At 53.6% G+C, this 23449-nt stretch overlaps 12 protein-coding genes across 12 annotated transcripts; 7 read left to right on the forward strand and 5 right to left on the reverse strand.

Moving 5' to 3' along the window:
- Positions 1-38: 38 nt before the first annotated feature.
- On the forward strand, positions 39-2913 carry BZA70DRAFT_279555 (Rgp1-domain-containing protein). Its single transcript, XM_064912800.1, has 2 exons — positions 39-861; positions 912-2913. Exons 1-2 carry the CDS (start codon positions 105-107, stop codon positions 2567-2569), a joined length of 2415 nt encoding a protein of 804 aa, XP_064767636.1. The 5' UTR covers positions 39-104; the 3' UTR covers positions 2570-2913.
- Positions 2914-3016: 103 nt separating this feature from the next.
- On the reverse strand, positions 3017-4369 carry BZA70DRAFT_289932 (uncharacterized protein; the record flags this gene model as incomplete). The annotated part of the gene is made up of 1 exon (XM_064914158.1): positions 3017-4369. One exon carries the CDS (start codon positions 4367-4369, stop codon positions 3017-3019), a length of 1353 nt encoding a protein of 450 aa, XP_064767637.1.
- A 199-nt stretch (positions 4370-4568) lies between these two features.
- On the forward strand, positions 4569-5740 carry BZA70DRAFT_279568 (ubiquinol-cytochrome C reductase). Its single transcript, XM_064912801.1, has 4 exons — positions 4569-4680; positions 5129-5217; positions 5288-5336; positions 5424-5740. Exons 1-4 carry the CDS (start codon positions 4678-4680, stop codon positions 5472-5474), a joined length of 192 nt encoding a protein of 63 aa, XP_064767638.1. The 5' UTR covers positions 4569-4677; the 3' UTR covers positions 5475-5740.
- A 295-nt stretch (positions 5741-6035) lies between these two features.
- On the forward strand, positions 6036-6774 carry BZA70DRAFT_289934 (signal peptidase complex subunit 2; the record flags this gene model as incomplete). The annotated part of the gene is made up of 4 exons (XM_064914159.1): positions 6036-6067; positions 6135-6180; positions 6240-6485; positions 6562-6774. 4 exons carry the CDS (start codon positions 6036-6038, stop codon positions 6772-6774), a joined length of 537 nt encoding a protein of 178 aa, XP_064767639.1.
- A 667-nt stretch (positions 6775-7441) lies between these two features.
- Positions 7442-9473, forward strand: BZA70DRAFT_289935 (uncharacterized protein; the record flags this gene model as incomplete). The annotated part of the gene is made up of 2 exons (XM_064914160.1): positions 7442-8432; positions 8569-9473. The coding sequence occupies 2 exons, from the start codon at positions 7442-7444 to the stop codon at positions 9471-9473; spliced, it is 1896 nt and encodes a 631-aa protein (XP_064767640.1).
- A 563-nt stretch (positions 9474-10036) lies between these two features.
- Positions 10037-11613, forward strand: BZA70DRAFT_289936 (pseudouridine synthase; the record flags this gene model as incomplete). The annotated part of the gene is made up of 2 exons (XM_064914161.1): positions 10037-10862; positions 10922-11613. The coding sequence occupies 2 exons, from the start codon at positions 10037-10039 to the stop codon at positions 11611-11613; spliced, it is 1518 nt and encodes a 505-aa protein (XP_064767641.1).
- Positions 11614-13601: 1988 nt separating this feature from the next.
- On the forward strand, positions 13602-14221 carry BZA70DRAFT_279577 (uncharacterized protein). The gene is made up of 3 exons (XM_064912802.1): positions 13602-13747; positions 13811-13915; positions 13974-14221. Exons 1-3 carry the CDS (start codon positions 13700-13702, stop codon positions 14121-14123), a joined length of 303 nt encoding a protein of 100 aa, XP_064767642.1. The 5' UTR covers positions 13602-13699; the 3' UTR covers positions 14124-14221.
- On the reverse strand, positions 14222-15625 carry BZA70DRAFT_279583 (F-actin-capping protein subunit alpha). Its single transcript, XM_064912803.1, has 6 exons — positions 15401-15625; positions 15315-15333; positions 15133-15248; positions 14979-15068; positions 14877-14917; positions 14222-14827 (listed from the first exon to the last, which is right to left on the reverse strand). Exons 1-6 carry the CDS (start codon positions 15461-15463, stop codon positions 14347-14349), a joined length of 810 nt encoding a protein of 269 aa, XP_064767643.1. The 5' UTR covers positions 15464-15625; the 3' UTR covers positions 14222-14346.
- Positions 15626-15675: 50 nt separating this feature from the next.
- Positions 15676-16783, reverse strand: BZA70DRAFT_279584 (uncharacterized protein). The gene is made up of 2 exons (XM_064912804.1): positions 16660-16783; positions 15676-16274 (listed from the first exon to the last, which is right to left on the reverse strand). The coding sequence occupies exons 1-2, from the start codon at positions 16672-16674 to the stop codon at positions 15762-15764; spliced, it is 528 nt and encodes a 175-aa protein (XP_064767644.1). The 5' UTR covers positions 16675-16783; the 3' UTR covers positions 15676-15761.
- Positions 16784-16824: 41 nt separating this feature from the next.
- On the reverse strand, positions 16825-20053 carry BZA70DRAFT_311127 (uncharacterized protein). Its single transcript, XM_064914944.1, has 3 exons — positions 19365-20053; positions 17885-19313; positions 16825-17833 (listed from the first exon to the last, which is right to left on the reverse strand). Exons 1-3 carry the CDS (start codon positions 20000-20002, stop codon positions 16922-16924), a joined length of 2979 nt encoding a protein of 992 aa, XP_064767645.1. The 5' UTR covers positions 20003-20053; the 3' UTR covers positions 16825-16921.
- Positions 20054-21681, reverse strand: BZA70DRAFT_279591 (cytoplasmic tyrosyl-tRNA synthetase). The gene is made up of 2 exons (XM_064912805.1): positions 20492-21681; positions 20054-20436 (listed from the first exon to the last, which is right to left on the reverse strand). Exons 1-2 carry the CDS (start codon positions 21452-21454, stop codon positions 20167-20169), a joined length of 1233 nt encoding a protein of 410 aa, XP_064767646.1. The 5' UTR covers positions 21455-21681; the 3' UTR covers positions 20054-20166.
- On the forward strand, positions 21682-22673 carry BZA70DRAFT_279595 (Mago nashi protein). Its single transcript, XM_064912806.1, has 5 exons — positions 21682-21963; positions 22043-22138; positions 22207-22270; positions 22339-22552; positions 22610-22673. Exons 1-5 carry the CDS (start codon positions 21810-21812, stop codon positions 22625-22627), a joined length of 546 nt encoding a protein of 181 aa, XP_064767647.1. The 5' UTR covers positions 21682-21809; the 3' UTR covers positions 22628-22673.
- Positions 22674-23449: the final 776 nt, after the last annotated feature.

Consider the following 23449-nt stretch of genomic DNA (forward strand, 5'->3'; position numbering starts at 1 on the left):
TCGCCCTCCTCACTATCGTCTCCACCATCGCCTCTTCCCCTTCGTCCCGGTCTTCGTCACTTCTTCTGCTCTCCTCCTCCTCCTCCTCCTCCTCCTTCTCTACAATGCCGGCTCCCCCGGCGCAGTCGTCGCTCCGGGTGGACGTCGTCTTCTCTGACCCCGTCTACTTCGCCGGCGAGGACCTCGTCTGCCGCATCACCTTCCGCAACCTCGCCCCGGGCCCCCAGCTCCATCACTCCTCCGCCTCAGACCTCCAGCGCACGACCTCCGCTTCCCGGCTGCGCAAGTCCTCCAGAGCCTCTTCCGTCTCTGATGCTGATCGTCCGCCGACCTCACCGGCATCTACGCCGCCACCGCCGCAGCCGTCGCTCTCCGCCGCGCCCTCGACTCCTCGCACGCCCTCCTCCTCCTCCTTCGGCCCACCCCTCGCCCCCTCCTCCCCTTCCTCCTCCTTCTCCTCATCCACCACCACCTCGCCCTTAGTCGTCCAGACCGCCTCGCAGAACGGCTCCTTTCCGAGCCCGTCCCCCGTCCACGCCTCGCCGCACGGCATGCTCCACTCGCGTAGATCGTCGATGCGCGTGCCCAAAACACGCGGCGGCGAGACCCTCATGATGGGCTACGCGCAGCTCTCCGGCCAGTTCACGATCGACGAGAGTCTAGTTGAGACTTCTGTTTTCAACGAGGCAAAGAAACTCGGCATCGTCGGCGGGAAAATGGGCGGCGGCGTCGTCGGCCTCGGCGCTGAGAAGTCTGATAGCGGGATTTGGGGCCAGCTTGGCTTTGGCATCACCAACGGTCTCAGCAGTCTTTTGAACGGCAACGAAGTCAGCTCCATTGCTGAGATGAAGTCAATAGCCAGTGAGTACTCCTACTTCTTTCTTTCTTCTACACACCTAGCTAATTAGCAGGCTCGAACGTGATTTCAATCATCTCAACCCCTCAATCACTACTCTTTGTCGACCTGCGACTGAGTCCAGGCGAATCAAAGTCCTACAGCTACCGATTCACACTCCCCAAAACACTCCCGCCATCATACCGCGGCAAAGCGCTCAAGATCAGCTACAATCTCACGATCGGCACCCAGCGCGTCGGCAAAGGGTTCCAGGCTCCCAAGACCACAAAGTTCCCGTTCCGGGTATTCCAAAACATCGACGCCGGCGGCCATCAACCTGTACACTCGCTCACCTCGCCGATCGTCATTCTTCGCGACGAGGCGAAAACAGAGGTCATAGACGACGGGCCAGAGCTGAATCGCGCGAGCAGCGTCAGCAGTCTGAGCGGGCTCACATCCAACAGCGAGAGCAAGCGGCTGGCACGCGACAATCCGCAGTCAGAAAATAAGGAGACGTTGGAAGATTTCATGGCCTACGTCGACGGACTTTTATCATACAAAAGCAGCATCGCGGTCGCGATCCATCACATCCGGCCCCCGTCGCCTTCCTCACCGCCCGAGTTCCCGCTCTCGTCAAGCGTGACGAGCGCGCGCTCGTCGTGTCGCGAGTCGGTCGATCTCGCCATACAACGCAATAGTATATCCGCCGACGGAATCGTGCTCAACAACATGTACGAGATTGCGCGCAACAAGCAGAAAATTGCGTCGCTCGTGCTCTCGAAACCCGTGTACAAACTCGGCGAGACCGTGGTCATGATTCTGGACTTTGCGGGCGCGGTCTTGCCTTGCTACCATGTTATCGCGAGTTTGGAAACGACGGAGATCATCGACAACTCGATAGCGCAGCGGTCGTCGCAGTTTAACGAGCGCGCCACGCGCAAAGTATACGTGCAAAGCTCATTCTCAACAATCTCATCCCAGCGCGCGTCGTTCTCGTTCTGCATCCCGACGACCGCGACGCCGCAGTTTGATACTTCGTACATTTCATCGCGATGGAGCATTCGAATCGAGTTCGTCACCAGCCCGATCGAGATGCCGGCGAATCTGCTACCCGCGATCGACCTCGACGAGGAAACAGATCGCAGCTCGGCGCCGCAGTCGCGGTCGGGATCGCAGGGAACGATAGATATTCCCGAACCGGCGCAGACGCCGCCTTCGGCGCAGACGTTCAGGAATGGACAGCCACATACGCCATCGACGCCGATTCACGAGCGCACGTCGTCACTGAACGCGACGGCGTCGCCGGCGCCGGGGAACGGCACGCGCGCGAGGGCGGACAGTCAGCAGCTGCAGGCTGTTTTGCAAGTCAGCAGGACGCTTGCCAAGACGACGTTGAGTGATGACGATTTGTCGGTGACGGATGACGAGGATGTTGAGGATGATGACGAGCACGACGATGAGAAAGCAGATGTGTTTCATGGTCTTTCGGTCGCGCGAGCGCAGCGCCGTCCGTCGGCAACGAATACCCCGCCATCCTACGCGGCGACGAAAAGTCATCGTCCGGAAATACTGCGAGTGACGCATAAGGATGAGCGAGGGGTAATGTATTCGCTCGTGGACGATCTGCTGTCCGAGACGTTTGAGTGCCGGATCCCGATCAAGGTGTTTCCGACCAACCAAGATATTGCGGCGATGTCGTTTCATATCCAGCCCAGTGGCGGGTACGCTGTTTAGGAGTCTTTATGCCGAGAGATGATTGTCGCAAAAGAAACGACGAACGATTGCATGTACAGTTTTTTTTTTTTGATGTTTGTTTATCCGTCTCTGTTTGTAGGAGTTTTCTTTTTGTTTGTTAATCACATTTTTGTAAAATCGTTTGTCGTTCCAGTTGCTTGTATATTTGAATTCCTGTTCAGCAAGGTCTATGCAGACGAGGAAAGAAAAGGAAAGCAACCTTCATGATGCATCACTGCTTTCTTTTCCGTTTTGTCTCATCCTCTTGGTTTGCATGCATGCGCTTTTTTACTCTTGATGATTGGGTTGTCCTTATTTATTCTTCGTTGTAAATATACAGTCATATATATAGTTATAGTCATCATCTAGCTGATTAGGAGTAGGAGATATGGATAACTTTTGAGCGAGTAATGATACAGTAGATGAATAGCAAGTATGAGAGATGTCCTAGCTGGCAGGTTCTGCCTCCGCTGCACTTGCACCTGCAGCAGCTCCTCCTCTATGTCTTATCCGTCCCCCGCGCCCGGCACGACTGGTTATGTTTGGCCGACGATTTCCACGGGCCGGCGATTCACGGCCGTAGAATTCATTGAAGGACGGGAAGTGTTGCTGTTCGTCGACGGGTAGGGCAGGTGGTGCCACAGGTCTCTCGCGGCGGGAGCGATGGGGGTTGTGTCTAGTGTGGGAGGAGGTGTCTGTGATAGAAGAAGCGGGTGGTGGGTCGGAGGAGGATGCGGAGGAGGAAGGCGGGGTGTTGGATTGGCGTTCTGTGAGGCCCGAGATTTGCGCGTCGCGGCTATTCTCGACCGGAGCTTTCGCGCCTCGCGCACGGTGCCCGCCTCGGCGAGGTGCGTATCCCTCCGCAGAATACGCGTTCTCTTCACGCTCAAATTCGGGCGTTGCGCGAGCACGATGCTGGGCTGACATGAAGTTGTTTTCCGGATCAGGACCAGTAGCCTGGCGCGACGGGTGGAACTGGGTATTCCCGCCTCTTCCTGAGCCGCGGCTGGATCCGCGACCGCGAGGGTTGCGCCCGCGTCCGCCGCGATGGTGGGAAGAGGTGGGATAGTCGAGGCGGTCGAAGCCGAGGAGGGCGTTTAGGTCTTGTTGGAAAGCGGTGTCCCATTCTGTGTCGTCGTCGTCGTTTCTGGATGTGGGAGCGGTGGTGGTGGTGGTGGTGGTGTCGAGATGGCTTGTGGAGTCGGAAGGGGGTGGTGGCAGATCAGAATGCGTCCTTTGTGTTTCTTCTGAAGTTTGGGGTTGTTTGCGGGCAAGTCTTCGAAGGGACGATGGTGGTTTTCTGGACCGAGAAGAGGTAGGTGGGTTGTGTGCAGGATCAGATTCGTCTTGATCTAGCTGTGAAGGTGGGAGTTCTGAGGAAGTTGAAGAAAGAGTAGGCTGATTATCGTCCTTGATCTGCAGCTCAGATTTAAGGGCCTCGGCAAGCTCATTATCGAGATCAGGCTCTGAAGCAGCAGCAGCAGCAGCAGCGGCCTCCTTCTCGGCAGCGATTCTCTGCCGCCGCAGCGCAACTCTCTCCGCCGCGTTGTACTTCTGCACGTCCTCAGGCGGAGTATATCCCGGTCTGACTTTGATCTCGCGTCTGCGTGTGCCGTCTTTGCGCGCGGAGGAGGGGATCACGCGCTCACCTGAGTCTTTCTCGACAATGCCTGCTGCGGTGGAGGAGGTGGTGGAGGGGCCGGGAGTGGATGGGGCGGAGAAGGTGAAGGTGGGGGAGGAGGGTGGGAGGAGAGGTGATTTGGATGATTCAGAGATCACAGCAGGCGCTGTGTCGGCCATTGTGCTGTTGCTTTGCTGCTGTTGCTGTTGCTGCTACTGTAAAAAGGTGTAGATGTAGAAGTAGAGAAGTAGAATTGACTTTGAAAAACACGTGACTGTCACTGCGGAGGGGTTTGTAGAGTATCATGTGACTATCAGCAACGGGCTTTGTACTATTTCAGGCCAATCAGCGCACGGCAGAAGGAAAGCAGAGGCTTCCCGGGAAAAGGCGCGGCGGCCCTGGGATTTTTGCAGGCAACTTGCATTTCTCTCGTCTTCCTGTTGCTTTGCATACTTCTCGGGTTTATTTACTCTTGTTGAAATCAAAAATGGTGAGTTTTGGGTTTGGTGGTTTGCTTTGCTGCGGTGATGTTTGTTGGTAGGGGAGGGGAGGGGAGGGGAGGAGGAGGAGGTGGTGGTCGCGTTGGAGATGTGCTGCAGAGGACAGTTGCAGAGGACTTTGAGGTAGACATCGCAGAGGACAGTTGCAGAGGACTTTGAGGTAGACATCGCAGAAGACAGTCGGTGGCTGATGATGGAGAATGAAAAGAGAGAGTTGGATTGCGAGTTGTGTGGTTTGATGTGCTGTGTGCTGTGTGCTGGACGCAAGTCGGCTTCGATACAGCTTCGATCTATGTGCTACACTGGATGGTCGGAAGGCATGGATGAATTAATGAGTGAAGAGTGAAGAGTGAAGAGTGAAGGAATGAGGAATGAAGAAAGAACATTGCAGCAAAGCAGTTGAATTGATAGAGCGCATACTAACAATCTCGATATCAGGCCATCTCGTCTGTTATCTACAACACTATCTTCCGCCGGAACTCGATCTTTGTCGGTACCGTTCTCGCCGGTGCTTTCGCTTTTGAGATGTGAGTGTGCTGTTCTGTGTGAAGTGTATTGTGAGTTGATTGCTGGGTGGATGCTGATTGATGAATATAGTGCCTTTGACTCGACTGTCGACAAGTACTGGGATGCCAGAAACATCGGCGTAAGTGTTCTTCATGCTGTTGTTGCACGCTATAAGCAGCTTCTATTAGAGGATGGGTTAGCTAACAAGATGGATTCTGAAATATAGAAGCAATGGAAGGACATCAAGTACAAGTACGTTGAGAAGGATGAGGAGTAAATAGTTTGGGGCGAACGACGACGCGGAATGAATAAATACAGATAGAAATCAATATGACGATGGTTTAGTGATTAAGAGTAGCAGTGATTATGAGTAGCAGTGTCTAGTGTCTGTAAAGGATGCTGATCATATCTATTGATCTGATAGAATAGTGGGCTATTATGTCTGCTATGTCTCAATTATCTATTATATCATTCATTACACATAATCCACAATAATCAAAAATGCATCTCTTAATGCTCATAATGAAAGATCATATGAAAGAAGACAAGAAGTAATCATAAGAAAGAATCATAAGAAGAATCATAGGAGGCTCTGAAGCTGCTGTAAATAAGCTTTTGTTGTGAATGATTTCGACGCTGCCTCCTCGTCGCGTCTCTGCCCGTCTTTGATCCACAAACACTCGTCATTCAATCTCTCATCCGATCTGCAATAGTCAGATCAATTGGTTTGGTGGTATTTTAAAGAGGAAGAACTGTTTATTGTAGAGCAGTACAGTCTTTTAGAAGATACGGGGGAACAGATTTATCTAGCAAGCAAGCAGACACTACAGCACACATCATGGGGTCAACGAGGAATAAAGTGAATATCTAGTATGACCCACGTTATGGACTGAGATCATATAACTGAATCAATTACTGAAATACTGACTGTATCCAGTGCGGTGCCGGATCTGAAGAATGCGACGGACGACGAGATCAGCAGGGTGTGTTTGATACCTCTGCATACAACTATATGCATCCACACACTACTAACACAACATAGATCATGACAAGCCAGGGATACACGCAAAAATTCACACTGATAGACATCCGACTGGCGCTTGGGTTTTCGTCTGTGATTGTGGCCGCGGCCGCGAGCTACTACGACTTCAAGGTCGGGTTTGAGGCGGCCAAGAAGTACACGGCGATCGGGGTTACAGTCTATTTTGTTTTGAACGCGTTGTTGACGCTGTGGATATGGAAGGGCGAGAAGGGGACGGTGTATGAGGGGGTTAAGGATGATGTGAAGGTGAGTGTGCTCCTGCTCCAATGTTGGCTGGGCTGTGAGCGCGGTCTGATATGACATAAAGAGCTAACAGCACTAGATCTCGCTGCAGTCGTCGGCGACAAAACACGTGGCGGTGTACAAAGTAGAGGTGAAGAATGGCAGGACAGGAAAGAAGGTCGAAGGCTGGAAGCCGTTCACAGAGTTTTTCGACTCCGAGGGATACCTCGTGCCCGAGCCCCTCGAGCGCTGGCTCGAGACCGTGCTCGAGGACGCGCGTGAGGAGGGGGCAGAGACCCGGAAGAGCAAGTAGGAGGATCAAGTGTGGATCTAGAACGCGGGCATTCCTTCGTCGAGCGGGCCCAGAACAGAATAAGAAGGAGAATACGAAGGATTATCAGATCGAACGAGCGAATGGCAGCGGGCGAATAACTAAGAATCGCTCAGATTAGTAAAGCGCACTTCACGCACCGACCCGGTCGAGGCGTCTGTCGTCACAACTGAGCATTGGCTCATCGGCAGCCGAGTGAGTTGTTAGGAGTTCTCATACTTCTCATACTTCTCATACTTCTGGCTGGACTGTCTACGAGTTGGAGACAATATCTGAAGAGTACCGAGACTACAGAGACTATTGAAGAATTCTGAGACTACTGAGACTACTGAGACTACTCAAGTCCAGCGACTGCTCTGGTTCAGCACCGGAATAGGGCTGACATAATCACTTCTTTTCAGCCAATCAGCTTCTCGCTAATTCAGTGCCGTAATCAGGATCAAGATCACGTGCCGCGGCTCACCTTCAGCTCAGAAGCATCTGCGGGCAGCCGCCGCCGTCTGGTCATCATCGCCGATTATCTTCTTCACATCAAAGACTCTTCTTTCTTTGTTCTTTGTTTCTCTTCTTCTTCTTCTTCTTCTTCTTCTTCTTCCTCTTCATAGTCTTCTTTCTCCTCCTCCTCCTCCTCCTCTTCTATCTCAAGGCAATGCGTGGTCCGCTTCTCGCGCCCCCTCCGCGCCTCGCCCTTGCAGACCACCCCGATTCTCCCGCGTCCTCCTCCGCCCGTCTCCTCCTCGCGGCCGCTGACTTTGTCCACTCCTCCTCCAAGCTGCCTGCCCGCATCTGGGGCGACAGCTCTGACGAGAGTGAATCCCGTGCGCCGCGAAGTCCTCTGGCGACAGTAGGTAATCGCCAGTCGCAGTCTTCTTCGCCTCCTGCGACAGATCCACCGCAGCAGCACCAACATCAACACCAACACCAACACCAATATCAACATCAACAATCACAACCACAACCACAACCACAACCACAACAACAGCAACTTCCTAGAAAAACTCCACCCTCCATGGAACGCGAAGTCGGCCAGGTCTGCTCAAATTGCGGTACGACCCGAACCCCGCTCTGGCGCCGCGCCCCCGATGGAACGACAATCTGCAATGCCTGCGGGCTCTATCTCAAAGCCCGCAACACCTCGCGGCCGACGAGTTTAAAGCGGCAGACGCAGCACGCTACAGCTTCAGAGGCAGACATTGCTCGCGCTTTGGTGGCCGATAATTCGATGCCGGGCACATGTCCTGGCGATGGCCACTGCAACGGCACCGGTGGTTCGAGAGCCTGCTCGGGCTGTCCTGCCTACAACAACCGAGTTGCGAAATCTGTTCAGCTTGGCTCGGGGTCGCGTCTTCCATCTCTACAACCGCAGTCTCAGGCTCAGTCTCCGCAGCAGCAGCAGCAATCACTGCCGCAGCAGCAACAACAACAGCAGCAACATCAACATCAACATCAGCAATCACTGCACTCCCCTCGATCTCCTACGTTGTTTAATGAGCAGGATCGGAGCCGAACGCCGTCGACTGAGTTTATGCCGGTGAACGGGGAGGCAGCCGGCGGCGTCGTTGCCTGCCAGAACTGCTCGACCACTATCACCCCTCTCTGGCGGCGGGACGAGACCGGAAATACGATTTGCAATGCATGCGGTATGTCTATTCTTATTATCACTACTTAGAGCCAGCTCTGCAGACATCTCTAGAGCTCTGGAGTAACCTAGGCCAGGCCATCTGATAAGAGGGCTAGGCCGCATCACGTGACGGGATACTAACAAGCGGGGTCTAGGCCTTTACTACAAGCTGCACGGAGTCCATCGGCCAGTCGCGATGAAGAAAAGCGTAATCAAGCGAAGGAAAAGGATCGCGCCGCCGGTGACGCCGAACATGCTTCCGCCGCTGAGACCGGCCCAGGTCACGACCGAGTCACCCGACGCGAAGCCAGATTCGGACGACGAGCAGCACTACGAACAGCAGCAGCATCAGCAGCAGCAGCAGCACCAACATCAGCATCAGCATCAGCAGCAGCAGCAGCAGCAGCAGCATCAGCAAGTGCAGCATCAGAGATCAGAGTACCAGCTACCTCAAATCAGACTCGCAGAACACGGCCAAGCGCACCCCGAGCCTATCTGGTCTTCGATCAACATACGACCACTCGGAGTGCCTACGTGGAGCAGTGCCGCAGGCTCGGCCTCGAACGGACCCCCACCGCCGCCGCCATCGATTGACTTTACAGGAGCTTTCCGGTCGACGTCTCCTTCGTCGGGAGCGATTCCAATAACACTACCGTCAATGTCGGATCGTTCTAAGGTACCCCCGCCAGCGTCGCAGGCTACGCTTGATGCGCCTGTCGAGCCCGAGGAGAGCACGCGACTGCCTCCTATCCAGTACGTCGACCAGCAGCACTCGCCAGCCCCGGAGCGACCTATGTCTCCTGCGTCGGTGGCCTCGCGCAAGCGGAAGTCGTCTGAGGAAGCGAACGATGCGTTGTCGCGCGTGAACAGCATCAGCTCGATTTTGAACCCGTCGTCAGCTGCAGTTGCTTCTACAGATGACAGTCCGGAGCAGACGCGAGCAGCGTTGCGAGTGAAGAAGCAAAAATTGGTGGAGGAAGTGGAGAGATTGCGAAAGGCGTTATCAGAGAGCGAGACGCTGCTTGCGGTGTACGACAAGGAGCTTTCTGAACTGCCTTAGCATTTTATAAAAGGCGGAAGGTGCAATAGAATAATGAGTCGAGATGAGAGTGATTGAAAAGACCGGATGGTTTTTTAATGTTCTAATTTTGCTTTGATCTGGAAGTACGGCGTTTTTTTGACGATCGTGTATTACTTGAATTTGTTTATGTCTGCGATGATTTGTTTGTTTACTTGGTACATATCTCTATTCTTCCTTATTTCTCTCTATCTTGTCTGTATAATACACGTTGATTGTTTAGATCTTTTAATGAAAGTCTTCTGCAAGACAATGTGTTTGAGTCACGTGGTGTGTCATGTGACTTTTACCCTAATCCGCTGGCTGGAATTTTTTTTGGAAGTTGAAAAGAGAAGAGAAGTAGAGCAACTGAGAGAGAAGAAGAGAGAAGAGAATAAGAGAAGAGAAGAGAGAAGAGAACAGAAGAAGAAGAAACGGTGCGCTCTTTAAGAAGAATTGCAGCTGAGTTCAGGCTTGCAGCTGGAGCTCGAGCTGGTGCTGGTGCTGTCTATTTGATACCTGCGAGTGCTGTGAGTGCAGCTTGTCGAGTGAGAGGAATTACGACGATGGATCAGAGTGAGAGAGTGCTGCAGACGGAGGAGGTGCAGAAGGAGCTGCAGCAGAAGGAGTTGCAGGAGGTGCAGAAGGAGGATGGTGGAGATCAACTTGCTGAGAAGACGGAGGATGAGGAAGTGAAGAGCGCGAGTTCATCAGACGCTGCCTCAGACGAGACATCGCCATCGCCCCTGTCCAAGAACGAGCGCAACCGCCGGAAACGAGCAGCGCGGGAAGTAGTCCCCCACTCCGGCCGCACGCGCCAGAACGTGCGCAAGTTTGATTCCGCCGGGTTCAGGCTGCGGCAGCAGGTGCTCAGTTCCGCGCGCGTGAGCCTGCAGGACGTGTTAGGCGAGACGCCGGACGTGGCGGCGCTGGACGCGGCGGATAGGGTGGTTACGATCGAGGATGATATCGCTGTGGGAGCGCGGTATGTGTATAAAGGCGACGGGCTGAGGCGGGTGCCGCCGTATTACTTCACGTACCTTACCTTCTGCAAGCAACGATGGCGGGACCGGAATCTTCTCGAGATCTTCTCGAGCGAGTTTCGCGAGAAGGAGCCGGCGTATTATCGCCAGCTGATCGATGACGGGAAAGTCACGATCAACTCTGAGCGCGTGGGCGTGGACGCCATCGTGCGGAACGGGGATCTGATCTCGCATCGGACGCATAAGCATGAGCCTCCGGTGCCGGATACGCAGATCGAGATTGTGTATCAGGATCAGGAGATTGTGGTTATTGATAAACCGGCGGGGATCCCTGTGCATCCGGTGGGACGGTTTCGGTTTAATACAATCACAGAGATTATGAAGCATGAGCTGAAGATTCCTGTTCATCGTGAGTTCTGCTGCTATACTAGAGTGAGTGATAGAGTCGTGCTAATAAGAGGAGTACAGCCGCGCACCGTCTCGACAGACTAACATCCGGCGTCATGATCTTTGCCCGCACAGGCAAAGCCGCCAACCAACTCTCCGCCAACATGCGCAACCGGACAATCTACAAAGAATACGTCGCGCGCGTGCTCGGCGAATTCCCGCTCAACGACGGCAACGACGTCGTCTGCGACCTGCCCGTCCTCACAGTCGACCCGCGTCTCGGCCTAAACATGGTAAAAGACGAAGGCAAGCCCGCGACAACGATCTTCAGACGCCTGTCGTATAACGGCAAGACCAGCGTCGTGAGCTGTAAACCGCTCACCGGACGCACACATCAGATCAGACTGCATCTGCAATACCTCGGCCACCCGATCGCCAACGACCCTATCTACGCCAACCGCGCGGTCTTTGGCTTTCATCTCGGAAAAGGCGGGGAGATCGACGAAGCCGACGTACGCACGAAGCTGTCGCGGATGGGCAAGAACGAGCAGGCGAGGAGCGCGGCGTTCGAGGAGCTTGCGGAGCAGCAGAATCGCGAGCGCGGGGAGAAACTTACGGGCGAGATGTGTCAGGTGTGTCAGTCGCCGCTGTATTTCGATCCGAGCGTGCGGGAGTTGGAGATTTGGTTGCATGCGTTGAAGTATTGGTCGACGGAGGATGGGTGGGAGTATAAGACTAAGCTGCCTATCTGGGCGGCCGAGGATTTCCAGTAGTTCTTGTTTACTGAATGCACTACATGTCCTTTGTTTACTAAATGCATTACATGTCCATAAATACTTCATAATCATAACCATACTCCGTGTGTGCATACTAACTTGATCTCCTTCATCAACCAGACTCATTCGCGGGAGCTAACTCATCATTCGCGGACTAACTCAAGCTCATCCGCTGAATCCGATCATACGTCTCCTGCATCTGCTTCATACTCTTCTTCCCCGCCACCAACGACGCGCCAGGCGACGAGCTAAACATGCTCGACAGCGTCGGACTCGACGCCCCAGGCGTCACCGTCCCCGAATTCCCCGTATCTGGAATCGCAATCGCGCCGACGGACGAGGAGGAGGAAGTGGTGTTTGCCGCTGCGGACGCGGCAGCTACGGCGGCGGCGGCGGCGACGGGGGAGACGGCGCGGCGCTTGATTGAGTGCGCGGTCTCGATCGTGTCGTCGACCGGGCCGCGGCGTTTTAGTTTGCGGTCGCGGTCGACGGGGGTCGCGGGGAAGGCGGGGTACATGGGCGATGACATTGGCGTGGAGGGAGGGTATTGCAGCGCCGAGACAGAGGCGGCGGCGGCGGCGGCAGCAGCAGCGGCGTGGGTTGGCGACGCGGACCGGGATTTTGCGGTGAGTTGTGGGCGGTTGGGGAACGCGGATGCGGCGGGTCTTGAGAGGTTGGTTGTAGTGGAGGGAAGATCTTCTGGCTTGGGCGTGAGCTCTTGGTCTTGATCCTGATCCTGATCCTGATCCTGCTGTCTTCTTTGCCGTCTTCTTCGACGGCGCCGTCGTCGTTTGCGAAACGGAGGGGACTCAAGAAGACCGTTGGTGGGCGTGGAAGCTCCCGACATTGATCCAGAGAACGGAGGCGCGATGCCGGGGTATATGGCCGCGTCGGGGGTGGTGGAGTTATGCCGCTGCTTGAGTTTATAAAACCCGTATCCGTCGTCATCGTCTTCTTCGTTATCGTCGTCGTAGTAATACTGCTCGTCGTCGTCGTCGTCCTCATCGTCGTCCTCATCGTCGTCATCGTCATCATCGTCGTCGTCGTCGTCGGTGGTGGGGTACTCCCTGAACGCCATTGTGATCTCCGCTTCATGCTTTATCTCCGCCTCCGCGGGTGCAACCTCGTCAGCTAATTCCCGCGTGATGCGCATGAACGAGCGGGTCTGCGGTTTCAGTGATCCGCCGCCGAGTCTGGAGAACACGACTGCGCGGCGGGGAAGGTCTTCGCCGGATGTGGAGGTGGCTGAGGAGAGGTATGAGGACGCGAAGGAGGACTGGTCGGTGAGAGAGGGGCGGGGTGGGAATGGAGAAGAAGAAGAAGAGGAGGAGGAGGCGCGGAGTTTTGCGACGAATGGGTTGGCGTAGAGGGCGGTGGGGGGCCGGGGGAGGAGTAGTCTGTGTTCATGGGGTCGGGATGAGCTTGAGCTTGAGCTTGAGCTTGAGCTTGAGCTGATCTGGCGGATGACGTAAAAGGAGCGTTTGCTTTTGGAGTAGCAGCAGCAGCAGCAGAAGAAGAAGAAAAAGCAGCAGGAGTCGCGAGAGAAGGGGTGGCAGAAGGGGTGGATGGCGAAGGCATTGATCCGTCGGAGGAGAACGCGACAGAGGCATGGCGGGGGAGGAAGGCGGGCCCTACGTCGGGATTGAGGTTATCGTGAAGCAAAAGATCCGCAGACGCAAGATCCTGATCATCGTCGTCGCCATCTGTCGAGGAAGAAGAGGAAGAAGAGCGGTTCTGGGCGGAGGAGGTCGAGGGCGCGGAGGGGGAGGCCGAGAAGGAGGCGCCGAGGGAGGAGACGGAGGAGGCGGATTCGCGGACTCTGGAAGCGAGCGAGAGACGCGGTTTCATTGAGTAGAGAGTTGTATCATTGAATAGTAGAGAGTAGATATGACTTATATATAAGATATAAGATATAGAGATGGATATATGTTATAAGATGGAGGACGATCAGATATCAGACACAGACAGGAGCCGCACCACGTAGTCCTCAAATTAGTCATCTCTTAGTCATCCAGTCACATGACATTTATAAGATCAACAGGTATTCGACAGCCAGACAGAGACAACCAGCAGCAACCAAGACATGTCTGCATCCACGTCTGCTTCACAGGCTTATGACCGCGAGTCGCAGGTGAGCAGGTGCTGTTAGAAGAGAGAAAGAGAAGAAGACTGGCTGACCGCAGGATGTGAGTAGAACGACCGGCGGTTGAATGACCTGGCCTCGAAGCTGTCGACGTTGAGGCAGGTTACGACTGATATCAACACCCAGGCCTCTGATAGTTCGTTTATTCAGTCATCTGTGGGTGTTCTTGTTACTCTATTGAATTTTATTGTATATTCATTTCTAACTGTACCAGACCGAAGCCTTCTCAAACCTCACCGCGTCGATAAAACACTCATCGCAACGCCTCTCGAGATCGACCGGTGTCTCTCTTCCGATCTACAAAACAGTCTTTTTGATTCTCGCCGTGATCTTTGTTGTGTATTTTGTTTATAGGCTTGTGTAGTGCAGAGCAGACTGTCTGCAGTCTGCTGCTGGAGGTCTGTAGAGAATAGCAGGATGCTGTGGTGTATACTTACTTACTTGGACTTGGCGCTGGGTGCATTTTGTATTGATTGTATTGATATTGATCTAAGACTATCATTGATCTAACACGATCTTAACTATCATTGATCTACTTTTCATCTCTCCGTCTCCTCATCTCACCTCAGTCCATCTCAGGATACTGATCACTTCGACCTCCCCCCTCCGATATCCTGCCCAAGACGGTACGCACCTATAGACTTGCCCCACTCAATCTTCGACCTCGTCACCGGCAACTGTCTGCGCAGACTCTTAAACGCGCCATCGCTAAGCCCCGCAAACTCGCGATTGATGTCCTCCTGATACCCGCGCTCCGCCGCCGCAATCGCCTTTGCGATCCCAGCGGTGCTAGTGTAGCTTGTTGAGATCGGCTTGGATGTCGTCAGGCGCACGTTGCCGTCTTCGTAGTAATGCACGTCGAGCGCGATCGTGCCCGTGATTGACTTGGACGATTGGTCGACGACGTAGGAGGAGCGCCAGCGGCCGTTCCAGAAGTTGTGCGGGCTGTACTTGTTGCCGACGATGACGACCGCGAGGGTGCCGTCGGGGGACTCGAATACGCCGTAGGAGGAGGGCGAGGGGTAGTGCTCGAGCACGTAGCTCTTGATCTCGGAGGTGAGGGAGGTGCTGTTTTGTTAGAACAGCTGATGATATGACGAAAAGAGGAATAACTTACATTGATTCACTTCCTTCGTATGATTCAACATCACTCACTTTCTACAACCAGTCAGTCGTCATCCTCATCATAATAATGAAACAACAAAAACAATAGACATACCAGCGACCGATGATCGAGCTTAAACTTCTTTCCCACCTCGGCGTCGTAAAACCCGCCGTCTTCAAGCATATTATACCTACTGATAACAACCTATCTCAATCATCAGCCATCGTCTCTTACCTCTCATCTTCTCTTAACAGTCAAAAGAACTCACAGTCTTGTCGGATCCGGGAACTTTGACGGTGACGAATTGCTCGAGATTGTATTTCTCGAATGCGTCTGCTAGTCCGTCCAGCACGTCCTCGTCGTCTTCGACCAGGGCTTTGATGTCTGTACTCTTGTTAGAATCTATGTATCCTCTAACTGCAGATGCACTGTAATAAGTGTAATTGATACCCTCGTAAACATCCTTGATCTGTATCATAAGATGGTTAGCATAGGAACAGAACAGATCACCGGGTGATCCGAGGGTTCCTGCTCACCTCGCCGGGCGGTGCATCGGTCAAGAATGCAGAGGCCGCGTTTATCTTTGCTGAGACCGACATTGTCTTTGTCTGTCTGTCTGTTTATCAGTAAGTAGTTGTCTGTATCTCTGTCTGCTCTGTCTGTGGTGTTTGTGGTTATCTCGGAGGTGTGGTGAGGGCGAGGGTGGCTTAGGGTGCTGCCGCCGTCTCTTTCTTTACTCATAGAATACAACTCTACTACAGTCTACTCTTATAGATGATTATACAAGTTATATAGTTGTATAGATATATGGTTATAGTATAGTGTATAGAATAGAATTTAATAACCTATATGGCTACAATGGCACAACTTGACTCTATCGAGCATACTGCTTCACCCTTACATAACCGCAAGACTGCCAAACTTCTCTGCGTATCCAGGAACATCCCATCTACCCTTCTGGACCATCTCCTTAACCTTCGTCTCGAGCTCCGGCTTGGCCGCAAGCACATCATCGACCGTAAGCTCGCTGAACGGCCGCGCAGACTCGATGTTGTCGAGCGTCTTGATCAGATCCGCAAGCTCGGCCTCGACCTTTGTCTCCGTCGTCTTTGCGTTCTCGAGCGCGGTGGCCTCGAACTTCTCGATCGTCTTGAGCTGCGCAGTCACGTCGTACGTCGTCGGCTTGAACTTCTTGAACGCGCCCTCGATCTCGTCGACGACCTTGGTGTTCTTCAGGACCGAGCGGTAGTACGCAAAGTCAACCGTAGTGGGCTGGCTAGACAGCTCGACAACCTTGCGACGAGCGTCCTCGTTGCGCTTGCGGAACGACTGGAGAGAGCTCACTGTCGCGCCTTTAAGACCGAGCGAGGACGAGACCTTGGCCCAGTCGAGCTTCAAAGCAGCAGAGCGCTGTGTAAACTGTTAGCATGTGTTATATAATCCTCCTCCTCTTCTTCTTCTCCTTCTTCTTCTTCTCCTTCTTCTTCTTCTCCTTCTTCTTCTCCTTCTCTCCTTCTCTTTCATCTCTGTCGAGTGGGTGGTGAGTTCTGATAGAGTCTCGAGAAAGTCGGTCTTAATCCTCCTTATTATCATCGCAGCTCCACCACTCTCACTCAATCAATCAGATCAATCTTGAATCCAGACAATCAGCGAACCTCATCAGATCCTCCGAATGACTGTAGATTCTGATCAATTGTGAGAGATATCATCCATCCTCCTCCCTCCCCCCTCCTCCCTCCTCCCTCCTTCCTTCACCACTCCTCCCCCTCACATCTAAAAACAAAGAACAACTTACACCAACAGCAGACATTCTGGATATATTCTAGTGATAGTCGAGTCGTGGATTAATAGAACCTGTTTCTTCCAATTGCGGATGTGCAGCAACAAGAAACAAATCTGCGTCCCGAATCCTCTTTTTCCTTCCCGCCGCCCGCCGCCCGACCTTCCAGCCAATCCCGGGCCTCTACAAAAAGTCACGTGTATGCAGTCACGTGGATGTAGTCACGTGGAGACAACTGCCGCTTCTGGTATCTTGTTTACTTATTATACATCAACTACTACTTATCCCTTCTGTGAAGGAATCTGTAAATCTTCCTCGCAGGCTCCTCGCCCACCGTCCGCGCAATCTGCCGCTCGCTCATCCCGCACAGCTCCTTCACATTCGTCACATCGACCATCAGCGCCCTGTAATTCTGCGCGTTCACCCCCGGCAGCGCCCGCAGCATCTTCACCGCCGACTGATTCACAATCTGCACCTCGCCCCGGTCCGTCCCTGCCTCAACCGCCGCTCTCAGATCGGGTTCCTCGTGCCCGCGTTTCAGCTCGGCGAAGATCTCGGCGGTCTGGAATGGGCTTGAGGACCAGACTATCCGCAGGTTCGGGAACGCAATCACCAGCATCACCAGCTGCGCGTGCAACTCGGTCGTGTTTTCAAAATCCGCTGTCGTCTCCACTCGGTCCGTAGATGAATTGATCCCCCGTGGTCCTGCTCCTCCTCCTCCTCCTCCTCCCCCTCCCCCTCCCCCTCCCCCTCCAACTGCAGCCCCCCCAAGCGCCTTCGCAAGCGTCCCGGTCTCGTACTCATCCAGCGAAAAACTCTTGCCCTCCTCAAACTCAATCAACAGCACCACAATCCTATAATGCGCGCTCATACTCTCCGTCTGCGCATACAACCTCCCATCTTTAAACGACCCCGCCAGATCAGGCAACGACTTGCGCTCCACGCAGATATCCCGCGCGATAATGTAATCGCCCACCGACAGCATCGCCGGAATCAGCTTCATCTGCCGCGCGTGCAGAAGCGACGGTAGAGATGATCGGAACTCGCGCATGTCGACAATCACTCGCGGTTGCACGCTGCTCACGTCGATCCGGCCGCCGCCTGCTATCCGCGTGTTGATCCGGCTTAGGAATGCTTCTTCGGGTGATGCCAGCTTGTCCACGTCCGTCGAAAGAACCATCGCCATGCTCTGCCGTATGTTAGTCTCGCAAACAAGATAAAATCAACATACAAAACATACCCCTCGCTCCCGTATAATCTTTGAAAAAGCATCCTTCTCCCGTCTAACCGCGCTCAAATACCGCTGCTCCTCAACAGAGTCTCCATAGTACATAAAATACACCTTCAACTCCCGATCCCGATTGACCGCTCTGTAGACCTCGATCCGTCTGATAAACGCTGGATCGGGCTCGTACATGATTATATATCGCGGACTCAACTCTTCCAGTAGCGCGTCGTCCAGATCCTCGTCGTACACATGCACCGTGATTGCGTCGTTGCTGTCCAGCAGGCCGTAATAATCCCCACTTACCTGCTCGCCAATCTCAAACTCATCTTCCTCCTCCTCCTCCTCCTCCTCCTCCTCCGTCCCATTAACAGAAGTAGTGAGCAACCGCACGTCATCTGCCTCGGGATCAACAGCAATCGCCGCCATAGGACCATTAACATTCCTCGACGTCGCGCTCGCAACCGCAGACCCACCTCTTGTCCTCCGTCTTTTATTTGGCGGAGGCCGGCCTCTAAACTCGTTGGTGTTGTTACTCTCTCGTGACGATGGCTGCGGTGTCTGCTGCTTCTCTTGCTCCTGCTGCTGTCGCTGGAACCGATGAAAGTCAGTAATACCTCTCTTCCAGTCAAGGTACCGTCTAAACTCCCTCTCCAGCATCGTCCTCGCCGCTCCTTCTTCCTCTGCTTCCTCCACCTGCTGCTGCGACCACTTTGCTCGTGACGAAAGATACCGCGAGACCTGCGTCATCGTCCGATACTCCGAGCACATGATCAACGTATTCCCCGCCTGGCCTGCGTGCGGGCTCGCAAACAGCTCCGTCGTGATCTCGTCCAGGATCTGGCCTAGCTGCTCCCACTTTGGCTGCTCTTCCAGCACGAGCGAGATTCCCTTTGGCAGCCATGTCGCTGGTGCAGATTCGGTGGTCTCGCTGGCTTTCTTCTGGTCGTGCATGTACACCCGCCTTTTCGCGCGCTCGACAATCACATTAGCCGGGTCCGAATAAAGCCAGTACGTCGTGCTCGACTTTGACTGGCCCATCTCCGCTGCGCTATTCGACACCACCGAATCCAAATACTTCCAGAACGTGACGCAATCCGTCGAGATCAGCATCGCCAGCAACTCTCTCAGCGTCCTAAGATCGTTCAACACGACTTTCGTCCTATGACTAAGCCTGTGTCGAACCGGACTCAGCTGCGCATTCAACCTACCCAAAAAGCTCTCCTGGATCGCGTTCTCGACCGTCCACTCGTCGTCCTCGAGGTCGAGGTACTTGTTTGTGAACTTGCGCAGTTCGCGGATACAGAGCTCGATGCATTCGAGGATCGAGGTCTGGATCTCGCGCATGTACGGCGTCAGCGCGACTTCGATCTCCACCACGTCTTTCCGACGGCGGTGGTGCGCGGCGCCGGTCTCGAGGCTTTCTGCTACTTGCATGTGGAATCTGAGAATCATTAGCCTTCAGTAAGTTTTGAGAAGAGTAGAGTAAGTATACCTAGGCCAGATCGAAGCCTTCTTAACAAAAAGAGTCTTCATAAACTTCGTCAACGGCGCGAATCCCCTCGTAAACGCCTCGGGAACGTCCGAAAACGCATTGATGAACCCATTCTTATTCTTCTCTCTGTACGCGCGAATAATGAACGCCTCCATCGACGTCGGCGTCACGCGCTCGGCATTCAACACCACAATCCCGGAGATCTTGTCGACTGGGATATTATCCGACAAGATATCAACAATCAGAATCCGCGAGGTAATCGCAAACACTCCGCCTTCGCTGTACATCAGCTCGCGCGAGGTGATTGTCGACTGCGCATCAGTCTTGACGATCGTCAACCCCGACCTGCTGCTGCTGCGCTGTTTTCCTCGGCGTTGCGAATCCAGCTCGGCAAGTCCGGTCCCGAGCCATTCTAAATCACGATCGCGCGCGCCGATGACGATGACGAGGTTACTCCCTGCCGCGTTGAACGCGTGGATCAGGTTCGTGACGATCTGCGGCATCGCGAGGCCGCGGGCGAGGATGACGAGCGCATCTTCGCCGATGAGCTCGTCGATGAGGGTTTGTTGGTAGGTGAGCGGAAGGGATAGGTGGACTGCGTCGTCGTCGTCGTCGGGGGGTTCTTGTGTTGAGGACATGGTGGTGGTTGGTGGGGAGGAGAGGTGGTGGTGGTGGACGTAGATCAAATTCGAGGTTGGGAGTTTATTCTTGCTTAAGACCGAGGAGATTATTTGTATTTTTATTACTTGTTCTATTCAATATTTGTTATTTCTACTATTATTGCTATTTATCATCTTAACCACTACTCTTTAATCTCCACACCCTCCACCTTCTCCGCAACCTCATTCGCAGCCTTCTCGGCCTCTCGCTTCTTCTTGGCCTCCATGGCTTCCAAGTACTTTGATCCCAGCACCTTCTCCTTCTTCTTCTCCTTCTTGACGGAGACAGGGGGTGGGTAGGCTTGTTTCGCGAGTTCTTGGAAAGACGGGTCGTTGTTGAACTCTGTGCGGATCGGTTCGAGCAGGGCGTTGAGGGCGTCCGTGATGCCCTGCTTGAGGTCTTGGGGAGAGAGCTGAGATTGTTAGTAAGTGAGTAAAGTGACTAATTAATTTGAAGAAAGGACATACCTTCTCCGCAGCATATGCCTCCTTCAGCTCCTCGATCGATCCGTAGACGACGTCACCGCCGTACTGCTCCGGCCGCTTGATCTCAAACCTGGCAGGCTTATCCGTCAACACGACCGATCCATCAGGCCCGGTCGTGGTCGCGATGCGCGAGATCGGAAACAAGACGTACTCTGCAAACGACAGCAGTCCGTTCCCCTCCACCACACCAGGCGCACAGAACGCGGATGCGATTTTCTTCTTGACGGCCTTTGCGTCGTCGAGCAGGTCGATTTTCGAGTTTGGATCGGACGAGCTCATCTTGCCGCCCTGCGTCAGGCCCGGGACCATTGGGTTCATCAGATGCGCGCGCTTCTTGTATCCAATCGAGGGCAGAAACTCCTCTGCGAGCGTGAAGATCTTGCGCTGGTCCACGCCGCCGAACTGCGCGTCGACGTCGAGATGGGCCTCGTCGAGCGCCTGCATGAGCGGGTAGATCAGGCCCGAGAGCAGCGGCGACTCGACCTGCTTGACGACCTCTGCGCCCGCGCGCTTGGCGTCGTTCATCGACACGATCGACGACATCTTGAAGATATCCATCGTGTATTTTTCCGAGAGCTGGTAGGACGAACCCACGACGAACTCGAGCTTGTCGATCGGCACGCCGATGGAGGTCAGCATGGCCTTGACGATGCGCTCGTAGTACTTTGCGCGGTAGTTGACGAGCTCGAGCGGCGCTTTCATGTTATCCAGGAACGCGTGCAGGTCCGCGAGCAGGACCTTGACGTGACAACCTGCCTGCAAGAAGTGCGCGAGCTTGGTCATGGGCACCCAGTAGCCGCAATGGGGACGGCCGGTGGGTGCGGTGCCCCAGTAGATCTTCAGCGGCCGGTTCTCGACCTCGACCACGTTCTTCACGATCGGAAGGTTGAGGACCTCCTGCAGGCCCTGTGTGATGAGCTCGATTTTTTTGTCTGCGTCCGACATTGTCTGGAGGAGGGGTGGATGAGCAATTCAATATCGCAGACAGATTTGAATCGAGTTGAAGACGAGTTGATACAATGATTTGTATACAAATAGTCTCTGAACATATAAACAGTATATGAACAAGCAGATAAACAGAATACTCACTCAATTACAGCCAAATATATAACAAAAGCCGAACAAAGACCCGATTAAACAGAGCTTTCACTCTTTTTCTCTCTTTAATCTCAGGGGTCAATCGACTGAAGAACATTTCATCCCGCAGCAGCGTATTTCTCAGCACTAACTCAAACCCTCTCGTCCTCGATATCCATCTCATCTCACCTCCATCTACTTCACATATACATATTCAGTCAAGATGGCTCCGGAAAACCCAGACGCCGCGATGCAAATCGAACCCGCGACTACCGCGCCCGCGGCAGAGTACGATCCAAAAACCGCTGATCGAGCCGAGCCGTTTTACGTGCGTTACTACTCTGGCCATGCCGGCAAGTTTGGCCATGAGTTTCTCGGTATGCAATGCTGCTGTTTGATGAGATAGAGAAAGATAAAGATAGGGTGTAGTAGCGACTGACATTGTTCTTTTTGCAGAGTTTGATTTCAGAGTACAAGGAGACGGGCGGAGCGCACTTGCGCGGTATGCGAACAATTCAAATTACAGAAATGATTCCCTGATTCGAAAAGAGAGTATGTTCAGACACTCATATTCTGACCGTTGAATTATATCCACAGACTGGATCTGACTTGTTTAATAGTGTCTGTTAGCGCACTCGTCGTCCAGCAACTAAAGCAAATGATAGTCGACGCCGAAATCATGAAGTATGATCCCAACTCCCCCTCCCTCTCCTCCTCCCCTCCTCACACTAACAACCCCTCCCCACCCACAGAGAAGACGACTCCAAATGGCCAGAAAAGAACGCAGACGGCAAGCAAGAACTCGAGATCAGACTGGGAAACGAGCACATCTCGTTCGAAACCTCGAAAATCGGCTCGCTCAGCGATGTCCAGAAAAGCGACGACCCTGAGGGATTGCGGGTGTTTTACTATCTCGTGCAGGATCTCAAAGCGTTTGTGTTTTCACTTATCGCGCTTCATTTTAAGGTATTTTCTCCTTATTCTGCTTTTTATAGAGTTGTGTGAGTATTAACTTGGGTGTAGATCAAACCAATCCAATAGTCTCTGATCTAGAGCAACCGTAAAAGTGTGTACGATAGAGCAAAATATATACTTGTTATTCATCAATCAGCCTCACTCCCACTATTCTATCCTATGCCACTCCATGTACAGACTCCTTCCCAAAACCACACAAAAAGCAAAGAAAACAGAAGAGAAAACAATAACTTAAGAGTAATAATCTACAATGCAATCTTGGACTTTATATCATAATCCGGCGGCCGCTGCGAAAACACTACCTTCCCATGCTCATTCAACCCCGCTCCGTCCGACGAAATCAACACGTTCGCAAACTTATCCCGCGTCGCCTTAATCTCGTCCTCCGCAATACCCAAGTCATCGTGCGGGATCCAGATCACCGGCGTCTTTGCCCGCAGCGACGAGTGCTTGAACGCCCGATTCACAAGGTACTCGCGCTCCTCGCGCGAAATATCCTCGAGATCCTCGGCCACGCCTTCCAGCAGCATCGCGTCCGCAGAGTTTCGCAGAATCTCAGCCTCCACCTGCGCCTGATCGTTGCCGGTATATATCAGCCCCGTCACATTGTTAAGCCCCAACCTCCCCGCGGCATCTCCAATGTGCGCTCCGATATGTGATCCCACGTTCCCCACAATCTGACCGACTTGTCCGACCGGTGTGGCCGTGCCCAGCGTCGTGATCGGCTTCTTGAACGATCTAAACATCTGCGCGATAGGCGACTCGATCACCGGCGCGCCCATGTCGGCGTCATACGTGCCGTCCGCTTTCGACGCCTTGAACCGTTTCGAGTCCACGCCCGCAATCTGCAGATACTCCTCGTCGTTATCGGACGACGACGAAGAACCT

This window comes from Myxozyma melibiosi (genome assembly GCF_037950935.1).
Source record: "Myxozyma melibiosi strain Phaff 52-87 chromosome Unknown BZA70scaffold_7, whole genome shotgun sequence".
NCBI lineage: Eukaryota > Fungi > Ascomycota > Lipomycetes > Lipomycetales > Lipomycetaceae > Myxozyma > Myxozyma melibiosi.

What these genes read in the sequence shown, in the direction of transcription:
- BZA70DRAFT_279595 (XM_064912806.1), top strand. Translation starts at nt 21,810, where the DNA reads ATGGCTCCGGAAAACCCAGACGCCGCGATGCAAATCGAACCCGCGACT. An exon ending in GTTTGGCCATGAGTTTCTCG is followed by an intron (nt 21,964 to 22,042) that starts GTATGCAATGCT and finishes TTCTTTTTGCAG; the next exon opens with AGTTTGATTTCAGAGTACAA. An exon ending in TTCCCTGATTCGAAAAGAGA is followed by an intron (nt 22,139 to 22,206) that starts GTATGTTCAGAC and finishes CTTGTTTAATAG; the next exon opens with TGTCTGTTAGCGCACTCGTC.
- BZA70DRAFT_279568 (XM_064912801.1), top strand. An exon ending in GGTGCTTTCGCTTTTGAGAT is followed by an intron (nt 5,218 to 5,287) that starts GTGAGTGTGCTG and finishes TGATGAATATAG; the next exon opens with TGCCTTTGACTCGACTGTCG. An exon ending in GGGATGCCAGAAACATCGGC is followed by an intron (nt 5,337 to 5,423) that starts GTAAGTGTTCTT and finishes TCTGAAATATAG; the next exon opens with AAGCAATGGAAGGACATCAA.
- BZA70DRAFT_311127 (XM_064914944.1), bottom strand. Translation starts at nt 20,002, where the DNA reads ATGTCCTCAACACAAGAACCCCCCGACGACGACGACGACGCAGTCCAC. An exon ending in AAGGCTTCGATCTGGCCTAG is followed by an intron (nt 19,314 to 19,364) that starts GTATACTTACTC and finishes AATGATTCTCAG; the next exon opens with ATTCCACATGCAAGTAGCAG. An exon ending in AGATTATACGGGAGCGAGGG is followed by an intron (nt 17,834 to 17,884) that starts GTATGTTTTGTA and finishes AACATACGGCAG; the next exon opens with AGCATGGCGATGGTTCTTTC.
- BZA70DRAFT_279577 (XM_064912802.1), top strand. Translation starts at nt 13,700, where the DNA reads ATGTCTGCATCCACGTCTGCTTCACAGGCTTATGACCGCGAGTCGCAG. An exon ending in CTTATGACCGCGAGTCGCAG is followed by an intron (nt 13,748 to 13,810) that starts GTGAGCAGGTGC and finishes GGATGTGAGTAG; the next exon opens with AACGACCGGCGGTTGAATGA. An exon ending in GTTCGTTTATTCAGTCATCT is followed by an intron (nt 13,916 to 13,973) that starts GTGGGTGTTCTT and finishes TAACTGTACCAG; the next exon opens with ACCGAAGCCTTCTCAAACCT.
- BZA70DRAFT_279583 (XM_064912803.1), bottom strand. Translation starts at nt 15,463, where the DNA reads ATGTCGGTCTCAGCAAAGATAAACGCGGCCTCTGCATTCTTGACCGAT. An exon ending in TTCCCGGATCCGACAAGACT is followed by an intron (nt 15,069 to 15,132) that starts GTGAGTTCTTTT and finishes TGATTGAGATAG; the next exon opens with GTTGTTATCAGTAGGTATAA. An exon ending in AGCTCGATCATCGGTCGCTG is followed by an intron (nt 14,918 to 14,978) that starts GTATGTCTATTG and finishes GACTGGTTGTAG; the next exon opens with AAAGTGAGTGATGTTGAATC.
- BZA70DRAFT_279591 (XM_064912805.1), bottom strand. Translation starts at nt 21,454, where the DNA reads ATGTCGGACGCAGACAAAAAAATCGAGCTCATCACACAGGGCCTGCAG. An exon ending in AGGCATATGCTGCGGAGAAG is followed by an intron (nt 20,437 to 20,491) that starts GTATGTCCTTTC and finishes TAACAATCTCAG; the next exon opens with CTCTCTCCCCAAGACCTCAA.
- BZA70DRAFT_279555 (XM_064912800.1), top strand. Translation starts at nt 105, where the DNA reads ATGCCGGCTCCCCCGGCGCAGTCGTCGCTCCGGGTGGACGTCGTCTTC. An exon ending in TGAGATGAAGTCAATAGCCA is followed by an intron (nt 862 to 911) that starts GTGAGTACTCCT and finishes GCTAATTAGCAG; the next exon opens with GCTCGAACGTGATTTCAATC.